The sequence below is a fragment of the Pipistrellus kuhlii genome, unplaced genomic scaffold (genome assembly GCF_014108245.1).
Source record: "Pipistrellus kuhlii isolate mPipKuh1 unplaced genomic scaffold, mPipKuh1.p scaffold_m20_p_5, whole genome shotgun sequence".
In the NCBI taxonomy this organism is placed as follows: Eukaryota; Metazoa; Chordata; class Mammalia; order Chiroptera; family Vespertilionidae; genus Pipistrellus; species Pipistrellus kuhlii.
Window position 1 is genome coordinate 79,554,400 of NW_023425551.1, and position 20,669 is coordinate 79,575,068.

The 20,669-nt window shown below is 54.4% G+C and overlaps 1 protein-coding gene across 1 annotated transcript in view; it reads right to left on the reverse strand.

Annotated features, from left to right (window-relative positions):
- PNPLA1 (patatin like phospholipase domain containing 1) overlaps positions 1-5,185 on the reverse strand; it is a 39,717-nt gene extending 34,532 nt beyond the window's left edge. The window contains exon 1 of the mRNA XM_036414960.2: positions 4,753-5,185. Within this exon, the coding sequence (XP_036270853.1) occupies positions 4,753-4,957 (205 nt within the window). The 5' untranslated portion in view covers positions 4,958-5,185. The remainder of the gene's footprint in view (positions 1-4,752) is intronic.
- Between the last annotated feature and the right edge of the window lie 15,484 nt (positions 5,186-20,669).

The window sequence follows — 20,669 nt, forward strand, 5'->3', positions numbered from 1 at the left end:
ACGTGGGCAGGGCCCACACAGACACGAATGCCTGACGCAGTGCTGTTTACACCATCAAGCACGGGGCCCTGTCTACCAGGAGGACGGCTGAAGGGACCCTGGGACAGTCTTTTATATATATATATATATATATATATATATATATATATATATATATATATATATATTATTTTTTTACAGAGAGGAAGAGAGAGGGATAGAGAGTTATTGATAGAAGCATCGATGAGAGAGAATCATCGATCAGCTGCCTCTTGCACACCCTCTACTGGGGATGTGCCTGCAACCAAGGTACATGCCCTTGACCGGAATCGAACCTGGGACCTTTCAGTCCACAGGCCAACGCTCTATCCACTGAGCCTTACCGGTTTCGGCCCTGGGACAGTCTTCATGGAATATATCGGGTCTAGTAATAATTAATGTCGTTTTTAAACATTCGTTTAAAATCTTGCTTGGCGTTGACTTGTATTGACATAACCTTCAAACACGTGGTATCTACAGAACGTGTGAAGTGCAATTAACAAGTTTTGCTTGAAAAAGTTTGTGTTTGGTTTGGTTTTTGTTGCAAAACTAGGGCTAAGAAGATGGCGGATAAAGAGCATATTCGGCACTGCATGCTTTACGAGTTCCAATTAGGAAGAAAAGCAAGTGAGGCTGCAAAAAACATCTGTAGTGCTCTTGGTCAAGATGTAGTTAGCGCCAGAAAATGCCAGCGTTGGTTTGAGAAATTTCGCGAGGGAAATTTTTCGTTAGATGACAAGAGTGGTCGAGGCCGTGTGTCCAATTTTGATCAAGAAGCTCTTCAAGCTCTTTTGGTGCAAAATCCTCAAATTACCCAACAAGAGCTTGCGACAACTTTAAATTGTTCACAAAAAACAATTTCCAATCAATTGTGTGCACTTGGCAAAGTCCAAAAGTTTGGAAAATGGGTTCCTCATGAGTTGACCAACAACAACCGTAATCAAAGAGTCACAATTTACAGTTCGCTCCTCTCTCGTCAAAACTGTTTGCTGTTTTTAGAGCAAATTGTTACCGGAGATGAAGAATGGGTGCTGTATGTTAATTTGAAAAGGCGGCCTCAATGGCTGGACAAAAATGAGGCTCCGCAGCCCACGCCAAAACCTGACTTGCATGCGAAAAAGTGATGTTGTGTGTTTGGTGGAATTTTAAAGGAATTCTTCATTATGAACTTTTACCATCTAACCAAACCATTACAAGTGCAGTGTATAGTGCCCAATTGGAAAGGTTAGCCCAAGCTTTAAGAGAAAAAGAACCCGCGCTGATTAATCGGAAGGGCGTAATTCTTCACCACGATAACGCACGACCGCATACTGCAAGAATCACTGCTGAAAAACTGCGCCAGTTGGAATGGGAAGTTCTCCCTCAACCTGCATATTCTCCTGATATTGACCCTTCCGATTACCATTTGTTTCGTTCTTTGCAAAACTTTCGTCTTGAAAAAAAATTTAATAATGAAGAATGCCTCAAAAATGTATTGACCGAATTTTTTGCATCAAAATCACAAGAATTTTACAACAGAGGGATTAAAATGCTTCCTGAGCGTTGGGCATAAGTAGTAGAAAACAACGGCAACTATATTGTTGATTAAATTTTGTTGTATTGTTTAAATAAATTCGATTTAAAAAAGTATTAGAAAACGACATTAATTATTATTAGACCTAATATACCGAGAGAGGCTGAGAGCCTCCAAGATGGTCCGGAGACCAAGTCCCAGTTCCTGGTGTGCCCTGACTGATGATGACAGATGAGTTACACGTCTCTGTCCCTCTGAGGAGAGACTATCTCCCCGGGTCTGAGTGCAATCCCCGAAGCTCAGAGGGACTTCCCCGACCGCCCTAGTGACACAGCCAGCATGTCAGAGCGGCTTAAAGGGTAAGCGTGGAGACTGGTTCAAACCCCAGCTGTACTGAGCACGGTCTGTGTGATCGCAGGCAAGTTGGCGAGGCTCTCTGTGCCTCAGTTCCCCCCTCTGTAAATGGAGATAATAGTAGTTTCGCCTCGGAGGGCTGTTGTGAGGGCTGAATGAGGAGATACTCCAAAGCCTTAGCACTGCCTGAGATCAGGAAGTGCTGGTGGTGGGAAACGCAGTGGCGGGAAGCAGGGTGAGGTGGGCTGGAGGGACGGGGCTCAGCGTGGAAACAGGCTGCCGAGCGAGCACCCTGCATCTCACCCTCCCTGAACTGCCCCTTCATCACCGCAGCTCGCAACCCAGCCCCCCCAATCCTCACCCCCACCCCCATACCGCCAGCCAGCTGCCCCTCTCCCGGCCTCGGTTCCCCCTGCTGTCCAGGCCCGTCACACCCTGGCCATGTGCGTTTGGGACAGTATTTATGGAGTTGATTGAATTGAACTCAGATGTAGAGATCACGGGTTCTCTCAGATGGTTATTTCAAGGTGAAACACGCCATGAGGAGGTGGGCGCAGTGGACCAGGTGAGCGACACAGACACGGACAGGGAGGAACTCCGAGGCAGGAACCTGTGAGCCCAGGACAGGGAGAGGGGCTCCCCCGCCCCCCTCTGCAGGCCTGTCCCGGGCCCGTTGGGCGAGGGCAGCATTAACTGCCTCGTTCCCCGGAGTCTGTGTGTGAAAAAGACCTAGAGCAGCGGTTCCCGATGGTTCTCTGGCCAGGCCCACCGAAGCTTCTGTAAAATCCTACGCCCCCGCTCTACCCCGTGACACACAATCCTCATCACTCAGAGAGTGAGCTCCTGTCACGTGGGGGAGGCCTCAAAGGCCATCAGCTCGGTCTAAACAAGCTCCCGGGGAACATGGCATCCATGGGAGAGAAAAATAAAAGAACGAAAGGACAGGTGAAGTACCGAGGAAGAAATTGTCAAAAAAAATAACATGGAGTGATAGGAAAATATAACAAAGTTTTAAAATATATAATAGAGAACGGAAGCATAAATATGTCACTATATATTTATATACTGTATATGAGGCCCTAGAACCGTAAGAAATGTAAAATATTCACTGTTAACTCATTCTCGAATTGCCCCCCTAAAAACCAAATTGCCCCCCTGTGAGGCGTGATAGGGTTAGGGTTAGGGTTAGGGTTCCCCCGTTGGTAACCACTGATCTAGAAGGATCCCGGCAGAGCCCTCAGTACTGGCTACAGAGGGAGAGGGGACTGTGGTGAGTGGGGTGGGGGAGGATCTTTTACTCTATAAACTTTTACTCTATACACTTTTAGTCTGTATACTTGGGCATTGCTTGGATTCTGTGCAGTGAGAGAAGATTTATTTATTACATGTGAATATTTAAAAAAAAATTAACTTTGCCCCTAAGAGGTACTCAGTGCAGGGCGCCACTATGATCCTTTAAAACAAAGACGAAGACCCCAGCCCAGCACACAGGTTGGGGCCGGCCCCTCAGCCAGGCTCACCAACTCCACCCTCAGAGGCATCCTGGACCAGCCACCCAGGCTTCTCTCCCCTCCCCTCCCTCCGCCTGCCATGCTTCCTTGTCTCCACCTGGGTGTTGGGTGCTGTAGAATCCCCACTGTACAGATGCAGAAACTGAGGCACAGATTAGGCAGTAATTTCCCGGGGTCCACACTGTGAAATGGCAGGGCTGGGCCCAACCCACGGACGGGTAAGCCCTTAGCCGCCCCCGCATTGCCCTCATGGCCTCTATGCCTCACCTCTCGCCTCTCAGGGAGGGATCAGAGCTTGTCCTTTGTCTCAGGCCCCCGGAGATCAGTCCCTGTCAGCCTCCCAGCCTCCCCTACCCCTCCTCTCCCTTCTCTCCCCTGCTCCAGTCCCACCAGCTCCCTGGCTGCTCCTCTCCTGAAACATTCTTTCCTGCCTGACCTTCCAATGGCTTCTTCTCTCCGTCTCTGCTTGAATGCCGCCTCCTCCAGGAGGGCTTCCCTGATCACTCTTTCTGAGACAGTCCCCACTTTACTCTCCGACCTCTTCCTGCTGTCGTTTTATTCACGGACCTTGCACTCCCTGCGGTGGCCTCAGGCTGCTGTGTGGTTGTCTATCATGTGTCTCCTTCCCTAGCTTTCTGTTCCATGAGGACAGGGACTCTGTCCCTTGTGCCTGGAGCAGGGCTGGGCACAGAGCAGGAGCTCAGTACACGAATAACTGCGCCCAGGGTGCCCGTGTGGATGGACCCTGGGCCTCCAGGGCCCGGTCGAGACCTGCTGTCTGGGCTGCTGGGAACGTGTGTCACCACCTCCCCCCCCCCCCCCCCCCCCACACACACACACATACTCCACATGATGGGGCTTCTGCCCGGGGATCAGCGATGTGGCCCACCTCTCTGGGCCCTGGACTGGCCGGCGGAAGGTGAAAGGAGAGCGGCCACAGTCCTTCCCAGCTCCTGCCATCCGGCCCTGCACCCCCGCAGCCCCAAGGCCCGGCTCCGGCACCGGAAGCCCCGGCACCGGAAGCAGGCCCAGCCCGCCCACCCTCCCAGCGGTCCAGACACCGGCCGCTCACATGTGCCAGGCGGGGACCCTTCACCCACCTCTGACTGCGCCCCGCCCCGCTGTAAGTCCCCAGACCAGGATGTTTGGGGGACCCCTGCTTCTAACTGAGGGGGACGGGCATCGCAGGTGAGGCAGGAGCGAGAGGAATGGTCAGAGACTAAGACTGGTACCGGCCAGCTCCAGCCTCAAACACCTCCGCCGCTGCCATCCCACCTCCTCCCCCCGTCTCCCGGGCGGAAGCTTTGCTGCCCTGAGCGACCCTGAGCTCCACCGTGGGGGCCCCCCGAGGCTCACCCATCTCGATGCCGCAGATGACCAGGGCGGCGATCACGGCGCCCGCCGACGTGCCGGCGAAGCGGTGGGCGGTGTCCAGCATCCGGGGGGCCAGGTCCCGCAGGGCGTCCACCGCCCCCGCCTGGTAGTAGGAGAGGAAGCCGCTGCCCGAGAAGGAGATGGAGTGGGGGGTGTCCGGGTCCCCCTTGAACACCTGCTCCTCCATCTCCTCAGCCGGGGCGGGGCGGGCAGGAGGCCCCCCTCAGCGGCCGGGCGCCCGGCCGGGCGGCTCTCCTGCGCGGGCACGTGGGGCGCGCCCGGGCCCGCCGGGCTGTGCCAGGACCGGGTGAAGGAGGCCAGGTGCCAGCAGGTGCCCGGGCCCCCGGGTTTCATGGCGCAGCTCGCTGCATCTCCTCCATCTCCGGCGAGTCCTCGCCTCTGCCCGGCCGGCTGCACCTGGGAGCTTCCAGCTGCCGGGAGGCCGGGCCAGGGGCGGGCACTGCGCAGCCCTCCGCCCGGGAGGCTGGGCACACTGAGTTGCAAAACTTCCGTGATGGTATCAGAGGCCTCTCCCCCGGCTGAGGCTGCGAGGAATTCAATGCCGGCTCTCCCCTCCCACTGCAGGCTGGCAGGCTGGTCTGCTTTTGGAGGACACACTCCCACACCCCTGCCCCTACCGTGACGCCCTCCGGCTCCTTCTCCAGACCCCGTGGTGCATGGTGCGTGGCTCACTGTGTCCCTGCCCCTCTCACACAGCTCCCTGTGCTCTCTCACGTGTTGGCTCTCATGGCAGCCGGGCCGGGCAGAGCCCTGAAGGAAGGCACGTTGGGCTTGGGGCCCACCCAGCGCCCTGTCCACCCTCACCACCTTGCTCTCCGGCCCTTCCCTGACCTCTGACCCTGCACCACTCCCTCTCACCAAACCCAAACCTTTCATCCAGGAAAAAATCCCGTGAAACCTAGAACATGCCAAGCATTGGGGCGGGACCCCACTTTGGTGTGAGAAGTTGGAGAGGCCATGTAACCCCAAGGATGAACAGCCGGGGACAGGCATGGCATCGGGACTAGGCAGGGATGGTTGGAAGCCCAGGCGTGGGGCCCGGGGCCAGGGGAGGGCGGGATGAGTGTGTGTGTGTGTGTGCCATTCACACCCCCGGAGCAGCGGCCCACACTCTGGAGAGGGGAGTCTTCCTCACGCCTGTCATTTTCACAGCATCCCCTACCCCGCACTCCCCCTTCCAACTCCCCATCACCCGCTGGTGCCCAACCCTCCAGAGGCGGGACCAGGATTAGAACTGAGACACCAGCTACCCTGCCCCAGCGGCCGGCCAGCTCTCGCTCCGCGGGGGTGACAGCCGTGCCTGGGGCCCCGGAGGTCCCAGCCTCTGAGCCTCACTGACCCATGGGTTCCCGCAGCCAGGGCGGCGCCCACGAGCAAGGGGCTCTCTCACTTGGGTTGGGAAGGGAGCTCAGGTATGGAATCGCCTCCTCCGGAAAGACTTTGGATTAAATGTGTGTGTGAGCAGAGCACGTGTGAGTGTGTGTGTGTGAGCAGAGTACGTGTGTGTGTGTGAGCAGAGCACGTGTGAGTGTGTGTGTGTGTGTGTGTGTGTGTGAGCAGAGCACGTGTGTGTGTGTGAGCAGAGCACGTGTGAGTGTGTGTGTGTGTGTGTGTGTGTGTGTGTACACGCAGAGATTTGAGGCTTGCAGAGGGGGGGAGCGGGGGAGAGTCAGCCTCGGAGCACCGCCAGCCTCCATCCTGGGAAACAGGTCAGCCCGCTGAGCATGGCACACCTGCTCCGCTGGGCAGAACAGGAGAGGTGGAAGTGGTGGAAGTGCCAGCCTGAACCCAGACACTTCCGGGCTCTTGGGAACAAAACCGGCAACTGTGGAGCAGCCAGGGAGCCAGGCAGCCAGGCGAGGCGCCGGCGGTTCACACCGGGCCGTGCGGCTGGGTTCCGGGGAAGCGGCTGCGGCTGCGGGCTGCTGGGAAGAGGGCGGTGCAGTGGCGGGAGCACCAGCTCCTCACGGAGGAGGGGCGGGCAGGCGGGCAGCCGCGGGAACATGGGATGAGACAGGCACAGGTGGAATCCCCGCTCTGCCATTCACAGCAGCGTGCCCTGTGTGGCTGCTCTAGGCCTCGGCTTTCTCATCCGTAAAAGGGACAGTAATGCCTAAGTGCACAGCAGTTACAGGGCACAGACTGGCTGTGAATGCCTGGCACGTGGGGTTTCTGTTGTCCATGTGGAGAAGGGTCCAGGCTTCTGGAAGGTGGGCCAGGAGCTGAGGAGGAACAGAAAGGGGCCCTTGTGGACCTGGGGGAGGAGCTGGGCGAGCTGGCAGAGGGAGAGCCTGAATGAGACCGGCTGGAGGAAGGGGCGCGGGGAGAGCGGGGGAGGGGACGGGACCGTGCTGCATCCTCCGGATGTGGCAGCCAGGCCAGGGCGAAGGCTGTGGAAGACAGGGATGTGAGGCCATTGCTGCCGAGACTGGCAGGACCAGGCTGGGCAGGATGAGCCAGGCTGCTGCCTCGGGACTGGGAGGAGCAGGCGGCCTTTTGCTGATGTGGGAACTGGGTGGAGGGTGAGTTACCTTGAAGACAAGTCTGAGAGGAGAGACATGAGCTGGCACACCAGCTGCCTCCAGCTCGGAGCTCCCGCCAAAGGAGGAGGGTAAGCAAAGGGGTCTCTACCGGGCTCCCCACAGGCCCAGACCAACCAGGTGCCAAGCACCCGCAGGAGCTGGAGCGAGCGAGTGCGCCCTCTACTGGAGGGTGAAGAAACCTCCCCCTCGCAGGCCTGGTCCGGGCGCTGGGTGAAATTACACTGCACTTTCCCAAGCTTCCCTCCCAGCGTCTGGTGCGAGAAACGGCTCAGGACTTCAAAGCAGGCTGCCTTCCACACCCGCAGCCGCTGGGGCTCCACAGGAGGCAGGGGGCCCTCTGGTCAGCTTTTGGGATGAACCAGTGTGTTATCCACCCCGACATGGCACAACCATGCCAGACACCCAGCCAGCAGAGCAGTGCTTCAGAACCCGCCGTTATGGGGAGCATTTCATCCTTTAAAATATGTATCTTCCTCACCAGGCTGGTGTGGCTCAGTGGTTGAGTGTCAACCTCAGAACCAAGAGGTCATGGTTCCGTTCCCGGTCAGGGCGCATGCCCAGGTTGCAGGCTTGATCCCCAGTGTGGGCCATGCAAGAGACGGCCAATCAATGATTCTCTTTCATCATTGATGTTTCTCTCTCTCTCTCCCTTTCTGAAATCAATTTAAAAAAAAAAATTTAGCCCTACCTGGTTAGGCTCAGTGGATAGAACATTGGCCTTCAGACTAAAGGGTCCCGGGTTCAAGGGCACATGCCCGGGTTGCGGGCTCGATCCCCAGCAGGGGATGTGCAGGAGGCAGCCAATGGTTCTCTCTCATCATGGATGTTTCTATTTCTCCCCCTTCCTCTCTGAAATCAATAAAAATATATTTAAACTTTTTTTATTATCTCTCTTCTTGTTATTGGTAGTTTGAACATTAAAATTTTTTCCTATGGGGTCAAGAGGCACCTGAGTATATGATTCCAAGTGGAAAATAGGGGACAGAAATCAGATATGGGCAGTTTTTCCATTTTCATTTGTGTGTGAGTTTTTTAATATAAACGCGGGGACATAAAGCATTAATGCAAGTCAAACTGTTTCCAGAACAAGTTGCAGCAGCTCCACTGTGTAACTGTATAAATAAACCTGTTAATTTTTCTGGACAATGCCAGCATTTGGACTTTTTAAAAATAAATTTCTTACTGATGGCAAAGGCATGGTGTTTATAGCATTTTTATCGCGCGGCAGATCCCCACTCACTGTACTTCCCAGCTGAGCTGTTTTACCGGAAGGCACGTGGCCTTAATGCTGTCTGTCTTCCCTGCATTACTGTGTGTTGCTACTAAAATAAAAAATAAAAAAATTAAAAAAAAAAGACATGGGAGGTGGGGGGAGGGCTCCAGAGAGGGAGACAGAGGCCCCTCCCCCATTGGGGCTGCAGAGAAGGGGAAGCACTGGAGGTGGCACGGGTCCTGTTGGGTAGACAGCCTTGGACACGTGTCACCTCACTATGCCTAGTGGGATGTGAGGGCGATCTGGCTGCGACATCTGTCACCCCATTGATCGCCAGGGTTGATTCGGCTGATCTGGCTGGCTAGGCGGGTGTCCCCCTCCTCCCTCACCGATCCACGTGCGTCCCTCCCGAGGCTGCGCGCTCGGTCGAAGAGGACGACTTTCCCCCAAGAGGAGAGGACCGGTCTTTGGTCAAGGGTATACGAGCAGCTGTGCTCCCCTGCTAGACCCTCCAAACAAGCTCTCACTACGCCTAGTGAAGTGGGAGGCAAGCCCACCCGCTCTGCACGGTGGCAGGGCTGGAGGGCGGGGCCCACCCCTTCCGAGGACAGCGCCTGGTCCTGACACGGCCCCTGGCGCCCCCTGTCCTCCGGCCGGGCTGTCAGAGGAGGCCAGGTCTTCACTGAGAGAACACCTCAGTTCCCTGGAGACGGGACAGTGGAGATCACGCAAACCTCAAAACTCACGACTGTGCCCGAGAAGGTCCCTTCAGGGCTGGTGTGTTCACCCAGTGCTGGCGTGGCAGCGGGCTCTGCCCACCTGCCCACCGGGCCGCCTGCCCCGGGCTCGGTGTGACAGCTGGAGAAGGTCTTCTCCTGCCCCTTGCTCCCTTTAGGCAGCCACCTCAGCTTACGGACTCCCAGTGGACAGCATCATGAGAGGATCCATCCCAACGTCTACGCATTTGATTTTTTTTTAATGAATCAAATTGTAGCCTTACACGTTTGATACACTTATTAATCCAGAAACATCGATGATGAGAGAGATTCATTGATTGATTGACAGAGCCTGCAGCCCGGGCTTGTGTCCTGACGGGAAATCCAATGTTGACTTCCTGGTTCATATGTTGACACTCAACCACTGAGCCACGCCAGTCGGGCTCTACATTTGATTTTGGTTTTTAATATATTTTTATTGATTTCAGAGAAGAAGGAAGAGGGAGAGAGAGACCTAGAAACATCAACGATGAGAGAGAATCATTAATCGGCTGCCTCCTGCACGCCCCACACGGGGGGATCAAGCCCACAACCTGGGCATGGGCCCTTGACTGGAATCGAACCTGGGACCCTTCAGTTTGCAGGCTGATGCTCTATCCACTGAGCAAACCAGCTAGGGCTGCATTTGATTTTTAAAGTCAGCTCATAACTTCTCAGGTGTTTATATATCAAGTTAACTTTGCTCATATGACTCGTCAGCCCGCGAGAGATGACATGCAAATAACTGAGCCTGCTTATCACACACAATCCCGGCAACACAGCCCGAAATGAATTTATAGAAGAATGTGGAGTTTCCACACGCATGAGGCAAGTCAGTCGCCCAGGACGCAGCCCTCTGGATCCCGGCTGATCTGGCTGGCTAGGCGGGTGTCCCCCTCCTCCCTCACCGATCCACGTGCGTCCCTCCCGAGGCTGCGCGCTCGGTCGAAGAGGACGACTTTCCCCCAAGAGGAGAGGACCGGTCTTTGGTCAAGGGTATAGAAGCAGCTGTGCTCCCCTGCTAGACCCTCCAAACAAGCTCTCACTATGCCTAGTGAAGTGGAGCGAATAAAACATGCCCTTAGATTCTAGCAGCCTGTCAGTGAGGGGAACCACTCTGCGTAAGTCTAAAGGTCCACTCAGCGGAGACCGGTGGCTTCCTGAGGGGAGAGCAGGAAGGTCCCGATGACGTGAACCTGGCTCTGAGGCCTCACCTCCGGCGGCAGTGACTGCAGGACGCGGGAACCAGTGAGACGGTCCAGGTGGTTCTTCCGAGCCCAGCTCCCCACGGAGCGGCTGGAAGGCCTGCCTCTTTTTCCCATTACAGTTTGCACTCAGTGTTTTTTGTATTCGTTTCGGGTGGTTAGACAATTTCATACTTTACACAGCGTCCCCCTCCTCCCCTCCCCATGTCCACTGCCCACCTGGCACCGCACATGGCCATCACAATGACACTGACTTCCCAGCCTCCCTTGCAGCTACAGGCTATCAGAACCCCAACTCCGGCCCTCGAGAAGCTGGGGGACACCTGCTGGGTGGCTCTAAGAAAGACTTCCTCCATGATAAAAGGAGAAGGAGCACAAGGGGAGCCCCTCTCCCCGTCACACCGAGAGGCTGCTGGTGAGAACCTGGAGCTGGGAGCTAGGCGCTCATCTTCAGGGGAACATGGCAGACCCTGAGGGCATCAGTATCCATGCTGTGCCACAAATCACCTAAAAGCCAAGGCCTTAAAATAGCAAACATTTCTCATCGCACACAGGTTCCGTGGACTGGGACCCAGCCGTGGCTCAGCCGGGTCGTCCCGGCTGGGGTGTCTGTCTCAGCAGGAAGCTGGCAGCAAGGGTGGCAGGCATCTCAAGGTCACGGGGTGGAAGAAGCTACTTCAGACATGCTGTCTGCACTGTGGGTGGGCATCGTGCTCAGCTGGCTGCGGACACAAGCTCAGCGCCTCATCTGCGGGCCGCTCCGTCAGGCAGCTAATAGGAGATGCAAGGGAGAAAGAGAGAGAGGGGGGGGGGGGGGGGGAGAGAGAGAGAGAGAGAGAGAGAGAGAGAGAGAGAGAGAGAGAGAGGAGAACAAGAGAAGTGTGAACTCCGGATGGAAGCCAGTCTTTTTATAACTTCATCTCAGAAGTGATGCTGAAGCACAGTAACCTCCATCTTGTATAAAAAGCTGCTGTCTGAATCTCTGCTATTCCATTGTGTAATGGTTAGCACTCTGGACTCTGAATCTCTGCTATTGTTAGATTGCCCCTAGCCCTGTAAACTGTCACTTTAAGACAGACTTATCCTGTAAAATGACTTTGTTTTTAGTTCAAACAGTAGAAAAAGATAAACTTAACTGTCTGACCTTGCAGTTAGCCATCCGATGTAACAGACTAATATAGACTAATACTGATAACAATCCCCATATTCTTCTGCCAAGGACTAACTCATTAGGTATTCAAGGTTACAACCACCTGTAACCATATCTCACACGGAGCCTGTGTAGTCACTACAAACAAAGAGGCTCTCGAAAAGTATAAACACGGAAACTTCCTGTGTGTGCTGCTCAGAGGCTTGGAAGAGACACCGCCCCTAATTAACTGGCTCCTTAAGGCGCTGATGTAAGATACAACAATGCTACCCCTTCTGCCCTGTCCACGCCCCTCCCCCACTTCACCAGGGCCAAGGCCACCAGCCCAGCCCCAGTGAGCGGGGGAGGGGTGGACCCCAGAAGGTGGAGGTCACTGAGGGCCAACGTGGAGAGTGGCTCCAAACTGCTGACGAGAGCAGCCGAGGAAGAACCAGCTGGTCCTCGAGCGACCGCGGAGCGACCACACCAAGCCCACTCCGCGGTCCCTCCTGCTACAGCAGTGAATTGCATGTCCTTATTGGTTAAGCCACTGCTCGTTGATAGTTGCTGCTGAAAATCTCAGGACTAACGCAAGGGCCATGGAATATTTCCGTGGTGAGTAGAGATATTGAGAGGAGCGAATAAAACATGCCCTTTGATTTCAGTGAAAAACAGAGAAATACGTTAAGGTATAGATAGTTTGTTATTACAGGTGAAGTAATTCTGATTCATGCAGATTCTGAAAAATCAGAAAAGTTGTAGTATACCTTTTAGAAATTGTTAAAGAACTATTACTTCTGTTAGAAGAGAAAGAATATTTCTCTCTTTCTTATTCCTCCTGAGAAATAAAATGGGGTCCTGCTATCAATTGAACCTGCCTTTTGAGGTGTGCGACGCTATTTTTTAATTTTTGATCAGCATATGGGCATATCTTCTGTGGGGTGCGAGCATCCATAACTTTTCTAAAAAGTCACCAATTAAAAAGAAGAAGATGTCAGGAAAGAAAACTTGACAGGTCGGTGTGGGGACAGAGCTGGCTGGCACCCTTTCCTGTTGTCCTTGGACATGACCTTGAGGTCATTCATGCAGCCTACGTCATATCTTCTTCTTGTTACGAAATGGCTCAAATATGCAGCAAAGAGTCAAAAATAGAACAGCAAACATCCGTGTACCTGCCAGGCAGAAGGAACACATCTCAACATTTCACTGCCTCTCAGTCAAACATTTGTTCGGTTTTAAAGAAGTAAAACATCACAAGTAGCGGTGGGAAAGAAATGCAGCATCGCGGATGCAGGCGAAACCTCCTTTGGATCCCCTCCTAACCTTCCCCACGCCCCCCTGCCCTCTCCCTCCCCCCTCACCTCCCATCCCACCCCCCGCCATGGGAAACCATGTCCCAGACTGGAGAGACTCATTCCCTTCCACGTCTCATGTTTTCATTACTAGTACATGAGTATGTTTTATAAACAATGCACAGTATTGTCTTATAAACCGCCTCACATTTCACGTGAGTAAACCCCGATTTGTTCTGCAGCCTGCCCCATTCATTCGCTGTGGTGAGCCCGGCTCTGGTCTGTTCCATTTACCTCTTTGGTGAGGTCGTGGGACAGCGCCGTCCTCACTGCCTCGCTGCTGGACATGCGAGTCCTTCCCAGCGTCTCACCGGAACCAGCCGGCCGGGCACGCACCCCCCTCTGCCCGCGGGGAGCTCCTCGGCCACAGTGTGATGTGCACTGCACCCCCGGAATGTCAGCGCATGGAGGCGGCTGAGTGACGGCCCGGAGCGGCTGACGCCACCGAAAGGAGGTTTCGCTGTTGCTGTTGTTACTTACATGTCTGGAGGCCAGAGAGGTGCCAGGCCACGCGGGGCCACGGGGAGGCCCGGGTCTGGCAGGAGGCAGAGGGCGAGGGGAGTGCTGGCCCAGGGGAAGGCGGGCAGAGCTCGGGACGGCTGGTTTGAGCAATGTCTGCGGGTGCTCCGGTTGCCTGGTACCTGCCCGACTATTGGGGCGGAGAGCACTGTTTCCTGGGGTGGAGGAGCCAGGGGAGAAGTGGCTCTGCGGGGCCCCTGCCGCCATTGAGGACGGGAAGGCCCTCTGCTTCCAGCCGGCACCCAGAGCACCAGCGCACACCAAGCGGAAAAGGCCGTCCACGCTGGGCACTCCTGCTGCTTGACCCGGTGTTAGAAAACCACGCGCAGGGCGGCTGGTCAGGGTACACCCACCGCGAGCTTACAGGGGACCTGACTGCCCTGCCTCTCAGAATAAAGAGCTTTGGCCCACCCGGGGGCTGTGAAATGCTACTCGTTGTTGTTTAATTGAGATTATCTCGATTATTCATGAAACTGGGGATCATGTCACTCATCCACTCATCATGTGCTGGCCTATGGGAAGTGCTTCCCCGTAATTCTTTCTCTACCGCCCCCACGGATGGCCAGGGCTGGGGCCTGGGCAGTGACCTGGCCCAGGCGGAGACTGGATCTGTGTGAGGTGAGCGCCTAACCCAGCTCACACCTCACACCTCACAGGCTCACACCTCACACCTCACAGGCTCACACCTCACACCTCACAGGCTCACAGGCTCACAGGCTCACACCTCACACCTCACAGGCTCACACCTCACACCTCACAGGCTCACACCTCACGTGCTCACACCTCACAGGCTCACAGGCTCACAGGCTCACACCTCACAGGCTCACACCTCACACCTCACGTGCTCACACCTCACACCTCACACCTCACACCTCACACCTCACACCTCACAGGCTCACAGGCTCACACCTCACACCTCACACCTCACACCTCACAGGCTCACAGGCTCACACCTCACAGGCTCACACCTCACACCTCACAGGCTCACAGGCTCACACCTCACAGACTCACACCTCACACCTCACGTGCTCACACCTCACAGGCTCACAGGCTCACACCTCACACCTCACGTGCTCACACCTCACAGGCTCACAGGCTCACGGGCTCACACCTCACAGGCTCACGCGCTCACAAGCCTGGGCAGATCCATCAGCACCTCTCCTCTCCTCCCAGGTGGGAGCCCAGAGGCTGGGGGGAGGGGGAAGGGGGGAGGGCGCTTTGTGCTCTCATCACCCCCCCCCCCGCTCCCCCCTTGACTGTCAGCCATCAGGGAAGGCACTGGAACATGGGAGGATCGCAGGTCGCGTCTGCTTGTCCCTGTCATGGCAACACTAGACGTGACCTAAACGCTCAGCAGGAGGAAGCTGTCATTACTGCGGCCCTGTCACCCTGCGAACCGAAGCCAGGGAAAGGGGTGATTGTAACGATTCTGTGGAAAGCTAGAGCAATGCTGGGGGTAACCTTAGAGAAACAAAAGAAATCAGAATGGTCTAGACACGATCCTTAACTCAGCTACACGGAGCAGAGGGAGAGGCTGTTGGCACGGCTTACGGCAGAGCGGGCTCCCAGACTCTGTGGGGCGCTGGGGGCAGGAGGTGACCAGACGTCCCGATTTTTAACAATTTGTCCCGCGTCCCTCGGCGTTTTAAAACAGTTTAAAACAGTCCCAATTTTTTATTGCAAAAAATCGGGACTTCTCCCTCCAAAAGCGGGACGTCTGGTCACCTTATCTAAAACCAGTGACTGTCCCCTAAAACAGTTAAAAGCCTCAATGGAAAAGGTGACGTAAACATACCAGTGAGGCCCTTTCTGAGAAGAAGGATCCCTGCAGTCCCACCACATGTGGCTGAGCTGTTACAGCCATCACGCCACACTTTCTGTGCTCGCTCCTCGGTCCTGAAACCCATCCAGGTTAGGACTCGGCATCGACTTAGTCAGAGCTGAGCCAGGAGCTTTCTAGCCGGTGTGGCTCAGAGGATCGAGAGTCAGCCAGCGGACTGAGGGTCTCGGATTTGATTCCGGTCAAGGGTGTGTACCCTGGCTGCAGGCTCGACCCCAGGCCCTGGTCGGGGCACGTGCAGGAGGCAACCCATCGATGTGTCTCTCTCACATCGATCGTTCTCTCTCTGTGACTCTCCCCCTCCCTCCCACCTTCTCTAGAAATCAATGGGAAAATGTCCTCTGATAGGATTTTTTTTTTTTTTTAACAAAAGCTTTAACCTCGAGTTTGGGTCCAAACCATTGCCCTGGTCACAGCCTGGCTGTTGAGTTGGGACACGGATGGAGCCAGGGCTGCGGGTCAGGCTGCCCAGCGGGGAGCGCCCTGAGTGCCGTGACCCAGGAGGCCTGGCCCCTCGCGCTCCCCGGCCGCCCAGAGTCCTGCGTGCCTGTGCGGACACACGCCTGCAGGCCGAGGGTTTCTTAGCCAGACGAACAGGTGTGAGACGCAGGCGGGTCAGAGATCGGGATAAACGGGAGATCAACAGTGCACACCTGCCTATAAAGGCACTGAAAAGTCCTGCGTGGCAAGTTCCAGTGGTTTCCAGCTGTTCCCACCTCTGTGCTGGCCAATCAAACCCTAATTCTGTTTACCGCCTTCAGGGCAAACAAACAAGTCCCAGAACAAAGGGGGTGAGACGGGGCAGAAGCACAGGATTCTGGCCGATGAGACAGGACAATCCACCGGCCCTCAGCAGGTGGGGAGGCTGAGGACGCCTCGGCCTTTCAGAGAGACTAACAAAGGCTGCGCTGGGTGAGGGCGGAGCCGCTCCTCCCTTCCGCTCCTCCCGCCGGACAGGAGGAAAGCAGCCCGGCACCTGGAGGGCGGCCTCACACAGAGCGCAGAGCTGGGAAGAGGGGAAGCCCGGGGTCAGTCTGCCATTTTTTGTAGCTTTTTGCCTGCTGGGAGGCCCTCGGCGGGTCAGGTGGGGGGATGGAGCCGGAGAGAAACCACAGCTGTGCCGATGAGAAAGGCCAGCAGGCAGAGCCCGGGACCATGCGGGGGACCCGGAGGAGGAGGACCCGGGAGGCAGAGCCCAAGCTCGGGATGGACCCCGCGCAGGTCCCGGGCCCCCCACGAGCAGGACGGATGCTGAGGCCGCGGCTCCCGTGCACCAGAGAGGCCCCTGGGTGCAGCCGGAGCGTCCCGCCAAGGGAGCTGACAGCCCAGACAAACAAGCACATCAAAAGCAAGTTAAAAGGAGAACAGAAGGAGTCCGGAGTGTCTGTAATGTTCAGATTACAGCCAAAGGGCCCTGACGTTCCATTCGAGAGTAAAGTAGCACTGAGCCGAGTGCTGCTGGCCCTGCAGGGGGGGAAGGCCGCCATTGCCATGCGCCACCGGCTCTGACGCTGCAGACAGCTGATGTCGAGCCAAACTGGGAGGGAAGGCCCAAGGGTTCCTTTGAGCACCTTTCTCAGTCTCTCTAGGTCTGTGTTCTTCTCTCCCCCCCCCCCCCCCCAATATATGTTATTGATTTTTTACAGAGAGCAAGAAAGGGGGATAGAGAGCTAGAAACATTAATCAGCTGCCCCCTGCATGCCTCCCATTGGAAATGTGCCCACAACCAAGGTACATGCCCTTGACCAGAATCACTTGGGACCCTTCAGTCCGCAGGCCGATGCTCTATCCACTGAGCCAAACTGGTTAGGGCTCTGCTCCTCCCTTAAGGTCCAGGGAGGAGAGAGGTGGCAATCCAGGTCACACGCCAGCCCCTCCTGTCTGCTTATCCAGGGTCCAGAGAGGTCCAGCTTGGGGTTAAGTGCACTCAAGAGCCAGAATAATGGGCCCTGGTGTGAGAAGCCAGGCAGGCCGTCACATCCACCCGCTTTAGATAATTCCACTCCAGCGAGAACGGCCCATTCGGAGCGATTCGGGCGTGTGGGTATCTTCTTGTTGTTTTTGGTGAGCAGGGTGCAAAGGTGATTTCTTCCCCAGATTCTTGTCCAGATAGATTCAAAGAAGGAAGCTGAAGCATTCATCTTATATAAAAACTGCTGTTTGAAACTTTAACCCTGCTTTTTGGCTTCTGTAAATGCTCGCTTAAATGATAAGGAAAATAAGACATTTCCCACATCAGAAGCCATTAAACCTTCCCCGGATGAAGTTATCACCAGGCCAAGCTTTTGGTCAAGGGGTCAAGGCCCCAGCACATAGGGGCTCTTTAAGAACTTGCAAAGGGGACCGGAACAGAACCCCATATTTGGGAGACAAAGAAGGTAAAAACATATAAATAGAGAAAGTTCCTCCATGTTGGGGCCCAGAATTTGAGAGACATTTTCCTCTGGGCCTGCGCATAATAATAATAATAATAATAATAATAATAATAATAAATGGAACTCTCTCTCTCTAAGCTTGCTTGACTCTTCTCCGTTTTTCTGTAACAAAGCCATGGACAAAAGGTGGTAGGTGAGAAGCACAGAAACGTGACTGCAAGCAGATTCTATCTGTAAAACTCCTAATTCTAAGTGTCTGTTCCTAAGGCTCAGGAGAGGCAGGGGTGCCCCTGCTCCCTTTGACGTGAGGTGTTAGATATTCTGGCCACCCCGCCCTCAGCCTGGGACCGTGCTTTTCTCATTGGTCAGTCTGCTACACAGCACCCGTTTCAAAGGCCAAGACCACATGGTGCCCCCTCCCCCTTTCTTTCCCCTAATTTCACAACTTTCTTCTCTCTCTGAGACCTAGCAACCTCATCTTGCCCAGCCTTGAGACTGAAACCGCTGGCTTCTCAGCTCAAAGAGTGAAACAACTCTTCTTTCCTGTGACTTTTCTTTCTTCTCTGTGAATGTGTGTCTTCCCCCGCTTCTCTTGCTGGTTGGGGTTGCTTTGCTCTCCCTTATGGCTCTCCCAGCTGCTCAGGCCCGAGATAGCTCTGTCCTTGGTTTATGGCTGCTTTTGATCTAACTTACGGCTGCTTTGATGGTTCAGGCCAGGATGCCTCTCTGTACACCTCTCCCCCCTCCGGCCCCCGCCTTCCTGTCTACCTGATTAAGCTAGCTGGCCCCCCTGACCACAATCAGAGGACCAAGACTGGGATAACAATAGACTGTGACTGACAATCATTGGGGATTAGTAAGAAAAGAACAGAGACATTTCTGATAGATCCTCCCTTCCCCCAACTGATGGACGGAGTGTGGCGTGACCTGTCCCTGCAGCCTGGACATTCCTAAGCACCTAACCAGGCACCTTATGTGGACTGTACACTGAACCACCAATCAGCACCTGCCACATACCCTAAGCCCCCATTCCTAAGTGCCTAATCATGCGCCTTACATGAAACCACATGTGGAGCTTATGTGTCGAGTTCCCTAAGCCCCATCCCTTCCCTTTCCTCCCCTCAAAAGGCGCCTTCACCCCTGCACCTGTGCTCTCTTCCTTTGCCAGGCAGCCCGGCAGGGTCCTTCTCCTCCAATAAAGCCTGTGTCCTGGTTTTCCGGTCCCCTGTCTCATCTTTCAATTAATTTCTTTTTAAAAAAAATATATTTTATTGATTTTTTACAGAGAGGAAGAGAGAGGGATAGAGAGTTAGAAACATCGATGAGAGAGAAACATCGATCAGCTGCCTCTTGCACATCCCCTGGGGATGTGCCCGCAACCAGGTTACATGCCCTTGACCGGAATTGAACCCGGGACCTCTCAGTCCGCAGGCTGACGCTCTATCCACTGAAACAAACCGGTTTCAGCTCAATTTATTTCTTAAGAATCTAAATTATTACTTAAATCTAAGAGCTTTTTTTTTTTTTTTTTAAATAATTCATTGGATTATTGACTTTTTTTTACTGTTTAATGGTTACTCTGTTTAGCTGTTTGGTAAAGTGATGTGACTTTGTTTTTTGGGTTTGTTTTTTGGAAAGATGAGGAGCATAATGCTCTTTTAAAAAAACTTTATTGATTGTTTACAGAGAGGAAGAGAGAGAGATAGAGAGCTAGAAACGTCGATGAGAGAGAATCATCGATCAGCTGCCTCCTGCACCCCCCCCCCCCCCCCGGGGATACGCCCGCAACCAAGGTACATGCCCTTGACCAGAATAGAACCCGGGACCTTCCAGTCCGCAGACCGACGCTCTACCACTGAGGTTTCGGCGAGCACAATGCTCTCTTGCTCAGTTAGCAGTACCTACATCATAAGCCCCCTCTTCAGACCATGTAAGCTCGGCACAGAGGCAGCGCACTTCCTGTGCGCAGGGCAGTCCTGCGGGCCCAGCTCACTGGGCAGAGCAGCCATAGCCGGCACCAGGTTTCCCTGGACCAGGGGTCCCGTCTGGCATTTTTAACAAACCAAGTCTCACCTGCGATGACAGAACTATGTGGAAAGCAGTTCTGTTACTGAATTCAAGGGGCTCGCCCCGGGGGAACTCTGTTCAAGAAGCGAGGCGGGTGGTGGTGGTTTTTACCTGCAGTGAGGGAGGGAGGGAGGGGGTTCCTGGCCAAAGCTCTGCCTCCTCAACCGGAGGCCCAGTCGCTGCTGATGTGCACTGTTTTGTTAATTGCTTGTCGATTTCTTCTTTGCAGCTGGCTAAATTTATCTAGCTGTTCCTATCCGCTTATCCTGTTTTCTGCCGCTTCTGTAAAATACTGGGCTACATTTTAACATGTAGCAAGAAATAATCAACAGAACTGCCCGAACCTTGAGACCCTTGTCTTACCTAACCGTCTGGCTATTGATGAAGAATCGTAACAGTGATGTCTTGGGTGAAGCTGACCGCTTTCAATCTGCCTTTGAATTCTCGATTCTACTTCTGAAAATGTGTCCTGAGGAGACCATCTGAGGCCCCGGAAACGCTCTGGCCAAAGAGCTCATCACAGCACCATCTTAGACAGCCAGACCCGGAAGCTCGGAGCCTCTGAGAGCAAGGGAATGACCCACAGTGTGTTCGCCTAATAATACGCTAAGTAGCCATGTTTCAAATGATATTCACATTCAAAGTATATTTGGTATTGTGTTGTGGGATCGAACCCTGGGTTCAAAATAAGACCACCGGAGGCTGATAATTTATTTAAAAAAGCAAACAAGGATTTATTGAACTGGCCAGGTCAGCCGTAAGAGCCCCACACGCAGGCGGACCCTACAGGACTGCAAGGCTTTAGGGGCAGGTAGTTATTTTTAAAGGTTCTGAGAAGGAAAACCCCCATTCTACAACAAACTGTTGTTTGGAATTTTCT